This window comes from Phallusia mammillata, chromosome 5 (genome assembly GCF_965637545.1).
Source record: "Phallusia mammillata chromosome 5, kaPhaMamm4.hap1.1, whole genome shotgun sequence".
Classification (NCBI taxonomy): Eukaryota; Metazoa; Chordata; class Ascidiacea; order Phlebobranchia; family Ascidiidae; genus Phallusia; species Phallusia mammillata.
Window position 1 is genome coordinate 10,866,045 of NC_137256.1, and position 18,705 is coordinate 10,884,749.

At 35.5% G+C, this 18,705-nt stretch overlaps 3 protein-coding genes across 5 annotated transcripts; 2 read left to right on the top strand and 1 right to left on the bottom strand.

Annotated features, from left to right (window-relative positions):
* The first annotated feature begins 995 nt into the window (after positions 1 to 995).
* On the top strand, positions 996 to 9,308 carry LOC145228257 (SCY1-like protein 2). 2 transcript variants are annotated; one of them, XM_080093255.1, is made up of 14 exons: positions 996 to 1,384; positions 1,702 to 1,859; positions 2,112 to 2,253; positions 2,664 to 2,810; positions 3,473 to 3,694; positions 4,128 to 4,244; positions 4,496 to 4,621; positions 4,777 to 4,953; positions 5,333 to 5,569; positions 5,988 to 6,156; positions 6,446 to 6,555; positions 7,002 to 7,130; positions 7,213 to 7,413; positions 7,594 to 9,308. In XM_080093255.1, exons 1-14 carry the CDS (start codon positions 1,202 to 1,204, stop codon positions 8,212 to 8,214), a joined length of 2,739 nt encoding a protein of 912 aa, XP_079949381.1. In that variant the 5' UTR covers positions 996 to 1,201; the 3' UTR covers positions 8,215 to 9,308. The 2 variants fall into 2 exon arrangements, with proteins under 2 accessions (XP_079949381.1, XP_079949382.1); XM_080093256.1 differs by having other exon boundaries at positions 7,216 to 7,413.
* A 1,712-nt stretch (positions 9,309 to 11,020) lies between these two features.
* On the top strand, positions 11,021 to 14,431 carry LOC145228259 (uncharacterized). 2 transcript variants are annotated; one of them, XM_080093257.1, is made up of 6 exons: positions 11,021 to 11,228; positions 11,509 to 11,735; positions 12,151 to 12,267; positions 12,471 to 12,642; positions 13,172 to 13,344; positions 13,680 to 14,431. In XM_080093257.1, the coding sequence occupies exons 1-6, from the start codon at positions 11,101 to 11,103 to the stop codon at positions 14,030 to 14,032; spliced, it is 1,170 nt and encodes a 389-aa protein (XP_079949383.1). In that variant the 5' UTR covers positions 11,021 to 11,100; the 3' UTR covers positions 14,033 to 14,431. The 2 variants fall into 2 exon arrangements, with proteins under 2 accessions (XP_079949383.1, XP_079949384.1); XM_080093258.1 differs by having other exon boundaries at positions 11,022 to 11,228; positions 12,154 to 12,267.
* A 551-nt stretch (positions 14,432 to 14,982) lies between these two features.
* On the bottom strand, positions 14,983 to 17,136 carry LOC145228260 (uncharacterized). Its single transcript, XM_080093259.1, has 3 exons — positions 16,360 to 17,136; positions 16,165 to 16,283; positions 14,983 to 15,331 (listed from the first exon to the last, which is right to left on the bottom strand). Exons 1-3 carry the CDS (start codon positions 16,406 to 16,408, stop codon positions 15,083 to 15,085), a joined length of 417 nt encoding a protein of 138 aa, XP_079949385.1. The 5' UTR covers positions 16,409 to 17,136; the 3' UTR covers positions 14,983 to 15,082.
* Positions 17,137 to 18,705: the final 1,569 nt, after the last annotated feature.

Below are 18,705 nucleotides of genomic sequence, written 5' to 3' on the forward strand. Positions count from 1 at the left end.
ATTCTAAAACGAATATTTCTCACAAAATACCGTATGTGGTTGGTTTGATCTCCACATATAAAAGTAGATTACTTTCCGACAGGAACTATCCGGCATTTAGGGTATAAATATTGTCCTTAGCCTAATTGTAAAAGCAACTACCTAAATTGTAAAACAACTACAAAAACATCACTGAGAGTAAACAAATATTGCAATGTTTACTTGCAACACCTTTACGTTGAGTCAGTTGGTGGAACGCGGTTTTAGGGATAATTTTTTCACCGTTGAACCAGTGGACCGTGCTTGCACTGACTCTAATTTTTTTGCAGATGGATCGTTAAACAATACAAGTGCAACAGAAAACGCGTTTGTATTCAGTTCATGCATTATGATCACAATTAACATTGTACTTGCCAACAATTTTTTTTTCTTTCCTATATCGCCTTTTTCATTGCCTACTTTCTCTTTGGTTATTTATGGGCCAGAATCTGCGTGTATCCCGACTTTTTACAGCGAAAAATTGTAAGATTTCAACGACGATGGAGATTTCAACGACGATTAAATTTATTGTTCAAAAGTTATTCTTCAAGTTGAATTTTTACAGGCACAGTTCAATTTCGCGTTTCTGTACCTTTGAGTGTTGAAGAAATTTGCTGTTTGTGCAATTGCTCTGGTCAGCTTTACCATGCACCTGCTAATTAATCAAAGGTGTACACGAGCCGGAGTACCGGAATGTCTGGTGTCGGAGTTTGCTGATATTTGCCGGAGTCTAACCGGAGCCGCAGTTTGGGTTTATCTGATCAGCCGGTACAGGAGTCGCACCGGAGTTCCATTTGCTTTATCATTGTTTTGTTAAATTACAACAAAAACGCATTTTGGTGTTTTTTACAAGATTATAAATACGTACCGGTAGTTGTGTTTTGCGTTGATAGTAGTTCAGCATTTACATTTTAGTGTTACTTGGTGACAAGAACTTTCGAATAAAAACATTTGATTTCACACCTTTAATCAGAATCGGAGTGAAGTCGAATCGGAGGGGAGTCGGAGTCTAAAAAATCAGACTCTGTACATATCTGCACCTGGCAAACGAAACGGTTCTGGGAATTACGTAAAAGATTTAATGTTCTTGCAATGCTGCCTTCAAAGAACATGATCGCAGAATGATAGAAGAATCCCCTCAATCTTACATTTCTTGTGTATTTGAGTTAAACTTGGGTAAATTATGGCTGTTGCTGGCGTATTTAACAAGTTACGCAACACTCTAACAAGCACAGTTAGTGAAATAAGCGCCGCTCTACCCGGAAACCCACTTTTACGGGAATATGACGCAGGAAGCCAAGTCGGGAGCGCCGGACCAAAGTTCCTCTGGAAAATTTATGCTGGAACAAAAAAATCTACGAAAGCCGTAAGTTTTGTCGTTCTTCAATGTGAATAAGATTAATACCAATGCACAGACAATATTTTAGATTTTTGTGGTGTGACTTAACGCTAAAATTCGAATTTTAAACTGCTTATAAGATTAGAAACGAGCAGTAATTCAGATATAATACTGTAAGTTAAAAAACAACAACAATATAGCTTATCTTAAACATACAGGCGTGTTTGGCTAACCACGGGCTTATATCACATTCAGAGGGTTTGTAGTTTTGGATGGTAGCTGATCTTGTTTGCATGTTTGTTTGTTAACAAGACTGTAAAACATTTTGCTATCTTATATTGCAGGAGGTGTCAATTTGGGTGCTTGAAAAGAAACAACTTGATGAATTCAATCGGTCAGATCGTGAATTGATTTTGGAGATATTTCGTAAAGGATGTCTTCAACTAACAAAACTAAAACATCCAAGAATTTTGACTGTGGAGCATGGAATGGAGGAATCCAGGTTAAATTTTAATTACATTAGTTTGAATTTTTTCACTATTGTGAAAGAGACCAATCAGTACTAAGGTGGATCTAACGTACAACAAAAATATTACCAGCATTTAATTTTTTTGTGCAGTTTGCTAGCGTGTCCTTTTTAGTATATTTTTTAATAAATATATAATTTGTGACCGAAGAAAACAAAAAGTGACCATAATGCAATGATTCTATTGTGTCTTTTGATTCAATCTTTAATGATCTTAATTTTTTTCAGAGAAAGCATTGTATTCTGCACTGAACCAGTATTTGCCAGCGTTGCAAATGTTCTTGGAAAAATAAACAATTTTGCAGAGGTTCCCAGAGATTTGATGTCTTATAAGTTGCATGAAGTAGAAATCAAGTATGGTCTGATGCAAGTAAGTGTAAATGTTTGTTAATAGTTTAGTGCGTAGGAGATCTCTTTTATTGTAGTTAGAGAAGTGTGTGGCATGCTGTAAGAAAATGTGGTATCCTATTGAGATTGTTTTGTGTCCGGACTATAGTTTAGAATCTGACACCTGACTTCATGTTTTTCCAAAAATTTTAATTCCTGACAAGAAACAAACAAGCCAGTATATTTGTATAAAACATGACATTTCGACAGCAATATTGTGTCATTCTGAAATGAATTAATGTAAAACCAAGCAGTGCGATTGAATTCCTGAATTGTTAACTATCAAAGTTATGTAGTACATGTACCCTAATACAGAATTGGTTAAATGTACTAATTTCATCACCATCAAATGTTTTTTGAAACAACTTAAGTCATTTTGCTTGGATTTTCTAGTTATCTGAAGCCCTTACTTTCCTCCACGGAAGTGTTCGAATGGTCCATGGCAATTTATGCCCAGAATCTGTTATCGTGAACAAGAAAGGATCATGGAAACTTGCATCGTTTGATTTCTGTGTTTCTAACACTGGAACAGTAACAGAGGTTTGTGGCTAAATATTTGTGTTCAAAATTTTGTACTTATGTACAACACCAATTGCAGTACAAAAATATAAATAAATTTTAACAGGTCAGAAGCTTTTTTTTGTTGTTTATTAAAATAATAGGCTTGTTTTATACAAATCTTTTTGCATCACATACTGAAACTGTAAAAGCATTCCTGTGGTGTATGCCCAGTTGTGGCATCGCACAGACTAGGTGATGCATAGGGTTTTTACTCTGATACTCCCAACCAGGTTTTTTTTAAGGTTTGGTTTGGGTGACCGCTAAGTAGTTTTAAGAGACCGCAAGTGTTTCATTTAAATACCAAAAAATAGTTTTTGGCAAATTTTGGGAAACCGCTGGAGAAATTTGACAAAACACCTTAAAAAAACACTGCGGCCCAACAAACTGGAGTGCCGTTGAATGGCTACATTAGCCAATCTCTCATCTACAGCTGCACTGATGAGACCTTATAGGTCAAAACAGTGTGCACTGTCTGCAGCTTTTTCTGAAAATGCGTATTGCTGTTGTATCCATTGACATGCTATGTCTGTGGTGATTTATGATTATGTACTACACTACACACAAATGTTTACGCAATGCCAATTCTTTAGAGGCAACCTGCCAAATTACAAACAAAAATAGACTTATTTTTTTCTATTTAGCCTAGTTACTCGTGCAAAGACTGGGATACCTCTCTTCCACCAGCCGCTCTTCCTAACCCAAATTACCTGGCTCCAGAATATATTCTCCGCAAATTTTGCATGACCTCCAGTGACCTCTATTCACTGGGTGTTCTACTCTACAGTGTCTATTACAATGGGAAGTCGTTGTTTGAATGCAGCGTACAGGATGTTTACAGACAAATGCCACGACATGCTGATGAGGTGTGTTTCATTATGGTGTAGTACTTTATTATACATTTTATGACATATGTATTTTTTTATATCAACGGATTAGTTTTTTTGACACTTTAAACATCTTTATAAGCTTGATGATTGGTCAAAGAATAATAGTATTTTTTGTCACCACACAGCTATTGAATATTCTATGCATAAAAATTAAACAAGAAATACTTTCAAAATGTACATGGTATGTTAGAATATGCTTAGGCTCTTTAAAAGCCAGCAATCTTGGGTTTAAGCATGGTATGGTCCTTGTCATGTTTGTACAAACACGTTAAATTAGTCAGAACTTTAAAAACATGCTCCAAACATTTTTATTTGCAGATTTTTTTTCTTTTTGTTGTGCCCATATGGTGAACTTTTTTAATGGGTAGAATATGTAAGACACAGTTTCAAACTTTTTTAACATTTTCAGCTGGAAAATCTTCAACCCAGCAAGCTTGAAAAGATTCCGTCGGAAGTGAGAGATCATCAGAGGATGCTTCTTAACCCTGATCCGAGTCTTCGCCCAGATGCTGATCAAATGTCAAAAGTAATTATGCACAAATTATTCCAATGGTTCATCTCAATTTCTCTTGCTGCATACTGATTAACAAACGTTTTCAATTAATTGTTTGTTTTTATTAATTCATGTTATTCATGTTTTCATTGCTAAATTTTGCCTTCAAAGAGACAAAGACAAATTTTTACTTAATACTAAGTATTGTGATAAAAGTATGTGGTACAATGGATCTGTTTTATATCAATTATATAATAGTTTTCAAGCAACATTTTACTTTTTAGCTTCCATTCTTTGATCACGTTGGAGTGAGGACTCTTCAGTATCTCGACACTTTGTTGCAGCGGGAAAATCTACAGAAATCTCAGTTTTTCAAGGGAATGAATAAAGTTCTGCCCCAATTACCTAAAGTATGAAAAATTAAGTTAATGTTGATTTTGAATTTTCGTTTTTTTGCTGCAGTAATTTTGTTAAACACATTGGTTTATATCAGGACTATGTACATACCAGTCAGTCATTAAAATGACATGTAAGACATAATATTTAACAATTCATGTTTCAACAGCGAGTGATAATGCAACGTGTGCTCCCGTCCCTCACTTCGGAGTTTTCAAACCCTGATATGATTCCGTTTGTTCTTCCCAACGTCCTGTTCATTGCAGAGGATTGTAGCAGTGAGGAATTTGTTGGAAGTATTTTTCCATCCCTGATTCCTGTCTTCAAGTTGCAACGTCCGATTCAGGTTTTTCATGAAGTTAAAATTAAGCTTTTAATATCTGTGCTCGTTTTGAAATCTGTTAAATGTTGATTGTGTTCGTTTTTAGCTTCGAAAAAAATGTATTATGTTACGCACACACAGTACCGAACTATTATTAAAAAGTGCCTGCAATATGCATGATATGTCCATAAAGAAGTTAATTAGGATTTTAAATTCAAAGCCCATCATTAAACAAATTTGTGATTGGTTGCAAAAAATGTGTTTGCAAAATTTATACAAAATTATAACTGCAGCTGATCCTCAGTTAAGCAAATAACCAGGTTTCTAACGAAACAGTTGTGCAAGTTGAATATGTGATTAACTGATTATGCAAAAATGTTAATAACAGCAATTTTTTCTACAGATTTTGCTCATTCTACTCCAGAAGATGGACCTTCTCCTTCAGAAAACTCCAAACGATAAAGTCCAAGCTCACATTCTTCCGATGTTGGCATCAGCTCTCGATGCTCCGTCCAATCAGATTCAGGAGTTATGTCTCACAATCATCCCAAACTTCTCCACCCAACTTGAAGCAAATGCGATGAAAAACAGCATCCTCCCGAGAATCAAGAAGATCTTTCTTGAAGGACCAACTACTGCTGTAAGAAGAATTGCCTTAAAATTTAGGCTTTGATGTGAATTTAAATAAATGTGAATCTCAAGATAAGAGAATTAGTCAAAACTTATGAATTGGATCTATTTTTAAATATCTGCATTTAAAAATCCTTGCCTAAAAATCTCCTACCCCAGGGAGATGGCAAAAAAGTGTTTTTATTATAAGTTAAACCCTTACAATGTTTGTTTTTGTGACAATGTTATAGCCTAACAACCAAGCCTTTGTGTACAAATATCTCTGCCTTTTTATGACTATTCAAATCACTGTTACATACACAAATGTTCACACACTAACACACCATGATTGTTTTTGATCCTGAAGCAAACAAATACTCAGTGTTTAATAAGTTCCTCACCCCTGATTTATGCTATCATTTCTAAATACAAGACCTTTAATCTTTCAGATTCGTATACATGCCTTGGTTTGCATTGGAAAAATCATTCCCAACTTTGATCGATGGTTTGTGCAAGATGAAGTTTTGCCAGCGTTGCACAAAATCACTTCAAGAGAACCTGGAATATTGATGGCCATGCTGGGAGTTTATCAGACAGCTCTGAAAACTGACAAGCTAGGTTAGCAACTAGTTTTTAGTTTTTGGTGTTTTAGCAAGAATATATAATTAAACAAACACCACAACAATCTTATTTGGGTTTTCCTTGTTTTGTTTTAAATCTTGCTTAAATTATTAAAAAAAATTGTTATCATTCCATTTGACCATCCCAACCACTGCCAGTGGATCATGCACAATTTCAATCAAAAAAAGATAATGATATTTGTAAAATTGTTCGTTCAAAAGGCAGGCAAATATTATCTCTTGTAAATTGTAATTTAATCTAGTTACTTTTTCTTTGTCCCTCACAGGTCTTAACAAAGACGTAATGGCATCGAAAAGTTTGCCATTTCTGATTCCACTTTCGATTGAAAACACTCTGAATTTAAAGCAGTACACAGCATTCATGACTGTCATCAAAGTAAGTTGTGTGAGAAAAATTAATGATATTACTTTGTTCTGCACCAAGTTAATAGTGTGCCTTGCCCCAAATTTTTTTGGTGTCTTGAACAGTGTAGTGTCAAGTCATACGGTTTCCAACATCCTCTAAGGGAGTGGTTCCGAACTCATTTAGGCCATGGACCCCTAGCCCTAATAAAATAAACTCATTGACCACTTTATTGTTGAGAAAAAATACAGTCAATATTAATTTAGAGCCTACTAATTTTATCCTTGGGGTCACCGCAACGTGACAATTGTTGATCAAGGGGTCACGGCAGAAGAAAGGTTGGGAACCGCTGCTCTAAGGGGTCCTACCAGTGCAACTTAGAAAATTTTAGGATGTCCTGGGATTCCACTAGGTGTATTACAAACCACACAAAATGTGAAACAAAAATACGCACTTAATTTTGGATTGTTTTATTTTAGGAAATGTTACAACGTGTTGAGAAAGAACAATCCACAAAGCTTGAGCAATTAAGTCGAATGCAGCTTGAACAAGACGCTGCACTCAGTTTCACAAGAAGTGATCCAGCTACAAATAACTCAACGGATACTGTAAGTTTGAATCTGTAATAAACCTTATTTCATAAAAAGCTACATGGAGTTTCTAATGTCATTTTATTTGTGTGTTGTGAAGCAGGCGCAGGTCGCTGACATCATGAGCACACCGATCAGCCAATCGGAGCCGTCGCAGAATTCAGTTGCCAAGCAACAACAGCAGTTGAGTCTGGAGGAAAAGCAGAGGTTGGCACGAATGAAGCAGCAGGAACGTCAGATGAAAAGCGCGGGAAACCTGCAACCAATCAGTACCTCTAAGCCCCCGCAGAATAAACCAATGGTATACGAGCTTGGTTGTTTAAATTCAATAATAGAAACACAGACAAAATTTGTTAGTTTGGTGTATGCAAAAGATAGAAATTGCCTGATTTAAAAAAAAAGCGGATTAAAGCTTTGATTGAAATTGAAATTTGATTCTACGATGTCAACTAGCATCATTATTTTAAAACTATTTTTCTAGAACCAAACTAAAGATCTGACGTCAAATTTAATGCAACGAAATCTGAACTCCATGTCGTCATCAACACAACGTACCAGCATGCCTTCGATGATGTCATCACAAGCCACGTCACAGATGATGACGAGGCCTCAGCAAACGAGGTCAAACGGCATGACCCCTCTCCAACCAAATTCAAATACGATGACGCAACAATCGTTTCCAGGTATGATGACGTCACAACCTCGGCCGGGAATGATGACGTCATCCAAGCCAACATTACCAGGCCAATTTAACACACCTATGATGTCACAATATAATTCCATGACGTCAGCAAGTTCCTGGAAACCGACGTCATCAGGCAGCATGAGCATGTCAACATATAATGGAATGCCGAAACCAATGCAGCCCCAAAACAACGGGTTTATGACGTCACAGTCGAGGCCTATGATGTCATCAGCCCCTGCATCGAATCAGGGTTCGTCGTTGAACAATTTTCTCAACATTCAACAACAGAGACCGCCAATCAATCAAATGCAAAGCAACGTTATGACGTCACAAGGTGGATTTATGACGTCACCCATGCAACCGACAAAGCCGACGCAGAATTTGAACAACCAGGATCTGTTGGATTTCCTCAACTGAACAAACTGTGACTACATAATAAGTAATTGTGATGCTTGGGCTTCTGATATTGGAGTCAAGTTTTCTAAGTTCGTCAACGTTTAGTTTACAAACATATTGTGACTGTTTTGTTCCGCATATTTAGATGATTGATGTTTTTTGCCTTTTTGTATCCATTAGATCCCGTGGTTTCGCACGTAATGTATTTAAAACTATTTATCATTGTAGGATTGTGCTAATTTTTTGTCGCATATTTTCGAAGCGTTGTTATAAATCGGGCCTTCCAAGCTGTCATTATATGTGGCAGTAGAACTCGCGATGTTAGTTGTTAACTGATGAATAGCACCTTTACGGAACGAATCATAACCAACGTGCGTTAATTGTTCAATTCCTAATGCAGCGAGCTTGTAAGCATTTACAACCAGTTTTGTGCAATAAACTGTGACAAAGTTGAAACTTTGGCACAATCTATGCTTCAAAACTGCCGCTATTGGCAAAATTGCGTCCCAACCGACCAGTTTAAATTGCCCAGTTATTCATTTTCATATTTGTAGAACTTTTCTTAAGCACGAATGCGGTAGAGTGTGTTGCCCAAAAGGATTTGTCAGCATGAGACTTTAATCTGAATGTTTTCAATGCTATGTAAACTTGTATTTGACATAATGGATGTCAAGTCCATTATAACTTTGTAATTATTTCTGGTTAATTGCTTATTTCGGTTAATCACACAAAAAAGTTTCTCTCCATCACAAATATTGTTATGCTAAAACTAAACCTTTATATTTACACACTCTTTACGTAACAAAACCTAACTTTGATATATTCACGACTGTGCATGCAAAGTTAGATACCGTTTTAAAGTATGTGAAAAATGATCTTTAGTTTACTGTACAAAGCTCGTTGGACAATCCACTTTCACTTCGTTGTACTTTTTGTCCCTTCGAAAACTTTGTTACAACGTATCTGTAATTTGATGTTAAGTCGTGATCCCTGATAATAACTAGATTACATTTGCGCCCCTTACTGCTACGGTGCTGCGTTTTTGTGCCTCTGTGTTTTCGTGCAATAGTCGTATCTGTGTTTTATAAATACAATAAATAAAAATGCTTACCAAATTTGTTTTGATAACACTGGCCAACACAATTTTTGGTGTCTTTAATGTTAAAACTGATATTGACTAATTTTGGGGTACTGATTTCAAAAATCATTACGGTTTTCTTCAATCAGGTCAACTTTTTAAGTTATTTACAAAACCAAAATTTATGACCATATTGGTTCAATGACTTTAAAATCACGCTTTTATATGTTTGTTAAAGTTTTGTTACATTAAACACATCAATTTTCTACAGTGCAGTCGGTTTTATAGCATAAACATGTGTTCTATGCTTATGCTCTGTCTAAAAATGGTTGGTGTAGGCTAGTGGTAACTTTAAACTATACGTGTTTTATGGAGTGATTTCAGACTAGTAAAGCAAGGTGGTAAAACTAAAATTAATAGTGGCTAGGTCATCTATAAGATGTTGCATGAATTACCAAGATGTTTTATTCTACAATACTGGTGAATACCCATACAACACAACTAAAAAGAAAAAAAAGATCTGTATCAAATGTTCATATCTTGCACACTTCGATGTGACTTTGGGGGTTTAGGACAAGCAATGGGCTCCACTTACCTAATGTTGATTGGAATATTGCAGTAATGGACAAAAACAGTAGAAAGATACTAACATTACTAGACATAGTACAAAACTAAGTTATTAAGCGGTCTGAAAAATTCGGAACGAAAATGAGTATAAAGCTACACTTCCCTTAAAACGTAGGGGATATAAATGATGAGAATTAAGCTGAAAGGTTTCAACAGGATATCAGTGAAACGAAACGTGTCGGGGAAGAAGGAATAATGTGGTCCTGGCTAATTACTGTTGGTAAATTAAACGGGACGATATTGCTGCCAGTCATTTCCAAAAGTTACAGAAGTACATGTGTAGGGTAGGCCTATATCCGATATACCTGACAACTTACAAATTCGAAACCTTTTTTTGTTTTTTGTGTGGAATTTTGTTTGTTAGGAGTGTCTACCTGTTACATTTAAAATTAAATCGAAACTTTGTTCTTGCAATAACGGTAATTCCACATAAAATACTCAAAACCAGTTTCACTATAGTGTATACATATAGATTGTTTTTCAAACGTGGATGTACCATAACATGAAAACTAGACGTGATACAGATACACCGATTGCATTTTTGAAATCAGGGCACTAAAATTAGTCAAAATCAATTAAAACATTACTGACACCAGTAAAAAAAAAATTTTTTGTTGCCCTGTGTAATCAATCTTTTAAAAATTATGCTGTAAAGTTATAATGTTTGACTAACATTGTTTGATAAATATACTGAGCTATTTAGCCGTGGAAAGAGACATAACAACAGCTATTTTTGTTAATGCTTTTAGTATCACCAATCACTCACAAACTTGAGAAAAATAAATATTTCTTGCTTTATTCAAAGTACTGTGGTGACTGGTTACAATCTATTGTAATTTTAAATACTAATGTTGCCAGTATTAGTTTTCTATTCCAACTCTCTAAATTGCAGCCAAGTGGTATTTTTTGGGGGTAAAAGTTTATCAGCCAAAATATATTTGCTCTTTAACAGACAAGACAATTCTGTGCAAAAAAATATGTTTTCTATGAAATAAAACGAATGTTTAATGGTTCCTTCCAATTTTGTACGAAAGATTTGTACCTCTAATGATTACTTCAAAGTAAGCAAGTGATGTTGGACAGATACAAATTTGTTTAGCAGTCAGCACAGAGGCTAAGTGACTTTTACTATTTTTTTTTATTATTGCACTACTATTTGCGCTTTTTTTCAGTAAGTTTACGAAAACTTGTGCTTTTCCGCAATGGGGAAAAGAAAACAACCTCTGCCAGTAATTGACTTTGGTTTTGCTCCTCAAAAAGTAATTGATGAATTCGCGGTGAAGTTTGAAAACTATACTTTGGCTGAAGCTTTGGAACTAGCTTTACTGGAGTAAGTAGTGTACATTTTTTCACTTAATTGTGCCTAGTTTTAATTGTAACAAAAAGCGTGTAAGTTTTCGACATTGTTTATTACTGTAATAATAACGTACTGCAACTTTAAATACACAATATGAACAACTATACAATTTTTTTTAGCAAAAAGGGGTTTAAGAAAACACAGCTTATTCCAGTTATTAATTTTTTTCTTAACTTTATCAATCTAATTACGCAGAAATACCTTAACTTTTCCTTAACCTGTACTAAAATTTATGCGAATATTTTGATTTCAGGAAAGACCACATCAAAGGTCTTTATGAATTTATGCCGTGTGATAATCCAGTTAGCTGGATGACACAGACAACAGAAAAGGAGGATCAAGTGAGGCTCGAAGCAGCTTTGGAAAATCTAAATGAGTTTGTAAAAAAGTTTCGAATTGACGGAAGGGCTGCAGCCCTCGAAATGTTGTTATTCTGTAACAAACCTGTTGATGAAAAAAGTAAAGAAATTTGCTTGAAAGGTGCTTAGTCCAATTTAACATGTATGCATAGTTGTTTGTTTTATTTAAAGACATAACTTTAAAATTACCTGGATAGTTTACTTGGTTTGAAACAGTAAACTTTTTTGGAATTCGAGATTGAATTAATCTAGACAATATTTAGTAAAGCAGCCTTCAATGAAACATCAAATGTTTGTGACTTAATATTCATCACGAAGCATATTTAGAGGGAGGCATAGGGTGGTTCTGTTAAAAATTTGTCCCATAGGGGTTTTGTCATTACCGAGTGCATTGCTTTTATAATAAGCCTGTGTCTATGTAATGTAGAATTAACTAAAAACACTATGAGTGTAAACTGAACTTTTTTTGTTGTTGTTACTATTCTAGATCATTGCAGGCAGTTATCCACATTTATAAATGCTGTTTTTGTTTAAAGCAGAAAACGAAAAAGATGATATCTTGGATTGGACAATTGAAATCAATGGGCAGGAACTAAATGAAACTTATCTCTCTGATGATGATTACATCCCAGAAAATCAGCTCGTGCCTTTAGGTGTGAATAAAGTATTGAAGATTATTGTTTTTCTTTTAACTTTGCCCAGACTTCTATTTCATAAGGGTATATTGCAAACAGGTTTTCCCAATTTTTAATAAGTTTTATATGTGTGATGGTCACAGCATTTCCCCCTACAAAATTAGGGCATTCATTACATATCTAATTTTAATTTCAAAAAAAGTTGTTTTTGATTTTTGCAGAGGAATCTGATTTAGTTGTTGCCGAACCTACATTTTTGACAATTATTGAGAAAAAGAAAAGAAAATACCAAAAGCGTTTAAACCCTGACGGAAGTCCGAAAACACGAGTGAGAAAGAAAAAACTAATTAAACAAATATTTGAATGTAAAACATGTGGAAAAGACTTTCCTTTGTAAGTATTTTGTGTAGTTGGTTGCATGCTAATATAAGTTTTGCTATTAATTAATTTTTGTTTCAGTTGCAAACTCTGCTTACATATTTATGATAATGTCATCTGCAGCATTTATTCCATAGAAAAACCTTCTGAGAAAGCCTTGGATGTGTTTACAAAGTCATATTTAACTTTTGTATGTCTTAACTCTTTCTCTGTAGAGACATTATATGTAACATAAAATAGTTTTCAGACAATTGTTTTGGTTTGCACAATCCCACTACTTTTCAATGCATTTACACTTGTGGCATTCATTCTCAATGTTTGATAAACAACTTAAGCAAGCTACACACAGTGCATCCCTGTTTTGACCTATATAGAGTCTTTAGTGCAGCTGGTGACAAGGCATTGGCTGTGTAGGTTAGCTAGGGTAGACACATTACAATCTTTACTTCTAGGTTATCAGTTGCAACAGGGTGCCTATTTTGTAGCTTATTTACCAAACTTAACAACTTAATATAACCTCCACAACAACCTATCTTGCACTTAGTCCTTCTTCGCTTGTCGTCCACGAACGAACACACACAGGAGAAAAACCATACATATGCAACGATTGTGGCAAATCATTTACTCAGAAAGGTGGACTCGATGCACACTTAAAGATTCACCAAGCCAAGCAATACTTTTGTGAGAGCTGTGGGCTTGCTTTTGCAACAAACAGAGGTATGATAGTATAGTTGTTTTACAAGGCTAAGTTTGTGTAAAAGGAGTGCAAAGTTCTCATTTGGCATGTATACACTAGGTCTGTGTAGATCTGTTAGTAGAACATGAGGCCAAAATAGAGTCATTTTGTGGGTTCGTATCCCACCATAAGCTAGAAATTTGTAGATTGAATTTTAAGGTATGCTTATTACCTCATTGAAAAACTTGAAAGGTTTGCATGATTTGTTGTTGTGTGAAATGCATGTTTTATGGCAAGTTTTTTTAAAATTTTTCGCACACTGAACTTTGTACCTATCATGCAACTCTATACTAAATTCAAACCTTTCTTGCTTCAGCTCTTAAAGATCACAGTCGTATACATACTGGCGACCGACCGTATGTCTGTGAACACTGTGGGGCTTCGTACAGTCGAAAAAGCTCCCTCAACGAGCATGTGACTTTGCACACTGGCGAAAAACCTTACTCCTGTTCATTTTGTGGACGCGCTTTTCGCAAATACTGCAGCAAAACGAAACACGAACGAATTCACGCCGACAACAAGCCCTTTGTGTGTGTGGAATGCGGAAAAGGCTTCACCCAGAAGTATAACCTCAAGGTGCATGTGCGCAGCCATGAGAAGAGGGATAAACAAGCTGAGGAACGACAGCAGAGACTTGCCGACATGGCGGCCACCCGGTTACAAATATGAGCATTTGTTGACCGCTAGGTAGAGCTAATGATCTGTTAGGGTCAGGTTGTGTGACCGTGCTGGTGTTTAAAAGTGAGCTTTTTTACTACCACTTGGATTTATGTGATTGTTTTGCCATATGTCTACTTTATTTCATCATCTGCAGGTACTGCTGCAAAGAACGTTGTCTTTTGGGAAGAAAGTTGGTTAAGTTTGTTGTGTGTTGTTTATGCGTTTTTTCATACCAATGTCCTTTATACCAGTGTTTCTTAAGCTGGAGTTTGTGAGCACCTAAAAGGCCCGTAAATACACATATTTTAAAATGTTTTTCAAAGGTGTCGATTGCATGTAGTGCTTAGCACACCACGACAAAAAGCTTGGAAACCAGTGTGTTTTTAATAAATCGCTGCAGTGTCAACACTTTATTTGTTCACGTTACTCAAGAAAATATGTATTTTGTTGAATTTTGTCTCAAATCTTTGGACACATACAAAGAGAAATCGGAAAAAACGTTCCTTAAGATCAGGAAGGCGCATTAACACATTAGCTGTGATAAACTATTTTGTATCGAATCGCTGGCTTGTTCCAAACGTTTGGCCATAAAAGAGTACTTCAATTTTTTTTAAATTTGCATACATGTTTGTTAGTTATACGAAGTTGATCTTTCCACAGTTTGACCCCGTATGACCCAGCGATTAACTCACAGGCCCCTAATTCTCAGCCAAATTTGCTTTGCACAGTGACCTAGATATGTAATGTTTGTTTGTTTCATTTTTATCCTCGGTGGGCGGGCAACGCCTAAAGGCGTTATGCTCACAATGTGTCCGCCGTCGAGCTGTCTGTTTTTTTATTGCAAGTCCGTTGATCATTTTTTATTTGATATTTTCGGTTTTAGGCAGTTGGTGACTTTAATTTAGTTCAACCCATCGGGAACCACTGGGTTGGAGCAATAATTAACTTATACTCGAAAAGGCATTGCGACGTTTGTATTTTGAACAACACAATAAACGAAAAAACGCGTTTCATTACAAGATATACATTGGCGATCTGTAAAAACTACAAAAACTTCAATTAACATCCGCTATACGGCGTTTTCAGTGTTAAGCCGTCGCAGTAAGTGATGTTGATTTGCTCAATAGTGAGGTTTTGGTTATGAACTTTTCCTCGGTCAGTAAACATCGTCTGGCAAATCCTGCACTGGTTCGCAAACACCTGGGGTCTGAAGCCGTCGGAACCACAACCAGCGCATTGACGGCTGAATCGTCGTGAACATAAGAAACCGGCGCGGGGATGCAGCCTGTACATTGTCTTGCAGTGGTCCTGGAATTACGTTATACAAAAAATGTTATGTTTAGAATGAAAGGTAATATTTTTCATAAAATGCTCATTGCTATGGAAGCTAGAACAGGGTTAGGCGACTTTTTATGACATGTCAAGTTATTTTTTGTTGATTATTTTTGCACCTCAACGAAAAAATAAAATTAAAAAGCGAAAATGTTTCATCAAATTGAAAGCATGTATAGGTCGGTGAAATCAAAATAAGATACAGACATAAGATTGTGAGACCTTAAAAGGCAGAGCTGGGGCTTCGTAGGGTTCTCAGTTTTCAAAACGTAAGTATAAGACAGAAATGAAAAGTTTGTTTAAAATAATCCCCTATCATGCACCAATGATATATATACATTTGCGACAAAAATGTGGCCTTGTGTAAAGTCAGCACCGAACCAGGCCTATAAGCTTAAACCCGAACCTGAAAAGCCCAGCCCGACTTACAACACTGTACTGTGATATACCAAGATAGGTTGTTTATTTACTTTCGTGCAAACATACGCAAATTTTAAAATATCCCAAACTTACGATTTTGTGTTGAAAATTTGACTTCAAAGTTCAAACTCATTGCAAAATGAAACAATCAAAACGCGTGTCCAGTGTTTTTTTAAGGTGTTTTTTTTTTTAAGGTCCCCAAATTTCTCCAGCGGTTTCCCAAAATTCCCGTCTAAGCAAATATGGCTATTTTTTGGTATTTAAATGAAACACTTGCGGTCTCTTAAAACTACTTAGCGGTCAGCCAAACCAAACCTTAAAAAAAACCTGCGCGTGTCATAAATAATAATTATCCGTACATTTTACAACCTCCAGTGGGCGCTACATACCAGGGTTTTTACTTTGCATTGTTTCCGACAAACTCGTGAAAATCGTATATCTCTGGATTTGCATTCAACGTCGCATCGTACTTTCGGCTTTTCCGTAGTTGTGTTGGGAAAACTCTCAACTAAAATTTCGTCACACTCAAGTCATTGTTACGTCACAATCACATATGAATACACACAAAGAGTTTAAGAACTTACCGATTATTAGTGTGATTGATGCAAGCGCTATTACGAGATACAGTCGCATTTTGTTGGTTTGTTTAAATTACTGCCTGTAATTTTAAAAAATAACAACTGAGTTAAGTCCTGAGAATAAAAGACATTTTAAACATAATACACGGATCTATCATAAGTTTAATGATTAAAATAACGACCAAAAACAAGACGCAAAAGCGACATGCTTTATTATTCAAACGTTTCGGCAAATGCTCATGCCATCAAAACTTTTTAACTTTCGTGTTCCAACGAAATATCCACTTTACTTCTTTATAGAAAGCTAACGTCTTTTACAAAACAAAAAATAGTGTAGAAAAAATACTTCTGTCACGTTTTCAACTTTTCGCTTTAGTTTCTATTCTGGCAGTCTGGCCTAGACATACTGACAGGTAAATCACAACCGCTACGTTGTATGCTTGAGCAATCCGTTCGCTTACTACATTCCCACACAAGACAAATGACTACATGGTCGGTGTACAACCTCTATTTAAAGCACCAAAACCGATGGAGATAATGATCCGCTTGTGACGCAACAATGCATTATTCACAGTCAGACGTGCGCTACGTCATCAGCAGATTTTACAAACTTTTGCACCGGGATGTTTTGTGTTGCACTGGAAGGTTTTAAAAAAACTTTTGCCCTTTGTGACGTCACAATGCCCCTTGTACCCAACAATGAAGTCGTTCCAGATATGACTTTATTGGATAAAGCCTATAATGTTGCAATATGAATTTGATTGATAATTAATAAAAGTAAACAGTCTAAAAATATTCAATCTCATTGTTTAAAAAACCTGTTGGATATTCAGCATTGTTTTGATTTTTTTTCTAGTTAAAAGAGAAAATTTTAATAAAATATAAACGTAATAAATGTTTCCAAATAATGTAAGTTCCATTTTAACGTGATGCCCCCGGGAAAAATGTCACCGTTCCTTTTGGTATAATTGTTTTGTTTGTTTGGGCTAGGTTTAGAGTGGTGATTATGGATATTAACTACTTTAACATTTAAAAACAGAAATAGTAAAGCTAGCTATGCCGCGTCGATTTATTTTTTATCGATTATATTTTTTTCTGTACATGAAATGTGTGATTTAATTCAAAAAGACGTTGAAAATCATACAACATATGACATTCATTATTGTAGTTGAGTATTTTAAGACTTGCATGTATCCATGGTCTGTTTTCACTGATTAAAAAATAACTATCCGTTATGACACCGTTACGTCACAAACCACCGCAAAACGAGAAAAATGTACAGGTTGCGGTTTTGGGAATTCCCGTATATAATAAACGCGTCATTTGACTTCTTCTAAGACATTTCAAATCACTCAACTCATCTACGAAATATGTGCAAACTGTTATCACATGCAGAAGACCTTCTATACCGAGAGTTCACAGGAATTTTCCGAGAAATATACGAGGGACTTTTACTGCTTGAGTCAGGTTTTTGCTGAATCAAGATGTGATTTCAAATCCGGTGTTTTTTACCAGCTCATAATGACCCGCCTATTGTGGTTCTAACCTACATGAATTGTACCAAATTTGTGGGTACACTACGAAAGTTGGTTCTTATACTAACTACAATTTGTTATAAAATACGTAATTTTGTTGGGCAACCCTATTGGTTTGTTTAAAAGATTTGTTTCTTGTCTACTCTAACTATAATATATACTGTTATATATATATGTTGACTTTTTGCAAAAAGACTTTCCTAAAGTAAAGGTTTTGCAATACAAGTGCTCAACAAACACAAAACTTCCCTGCTAAATTGACTTTAAAACATTTAAGTATTGTTTGCATGAATTTGAAATCTATCTGATAAGTTGTAGTTTTAACCCTCTCCTACTTTCATTTTTCCATTGATAGTTTGAACGTTTTTTCCCTTTTTTGTCAACCACTTATTGTAAAAAGAAAAAAATGGGGTTAAGAAGAGCTAAAAATCGTAATGTAACAGCTAAGTTTTTTGTTTGTTTTTGAGTAGCAAATCCATTTTTAAATGACCGTAAGATTTTCTATTCAAAATTGCTAAACAAGTTTTCAGATAAGCTATTACACTTGTCTTATCGCCTACCTTGCACAATCTTACTTATTTCGCTGCCAAAAGCGCGAAAAAGTTCGTGAACCATTGTCTTTTCTTCGACGCAATTGTTAGAACAATGACACCTGTTCTAGATAACAATGAGTTTGCAAAGCGCGTAAATTCCCCTTTTCGTGTTCAATCCGTTCGTTCATATCAAGCTAATTGCGATGTAAACATGGTTTGTGGGACTGGTCATGTTTTTAAACGTGTTTGGACGCGGACCACAGACAAAGACTTTAAGTGGATTT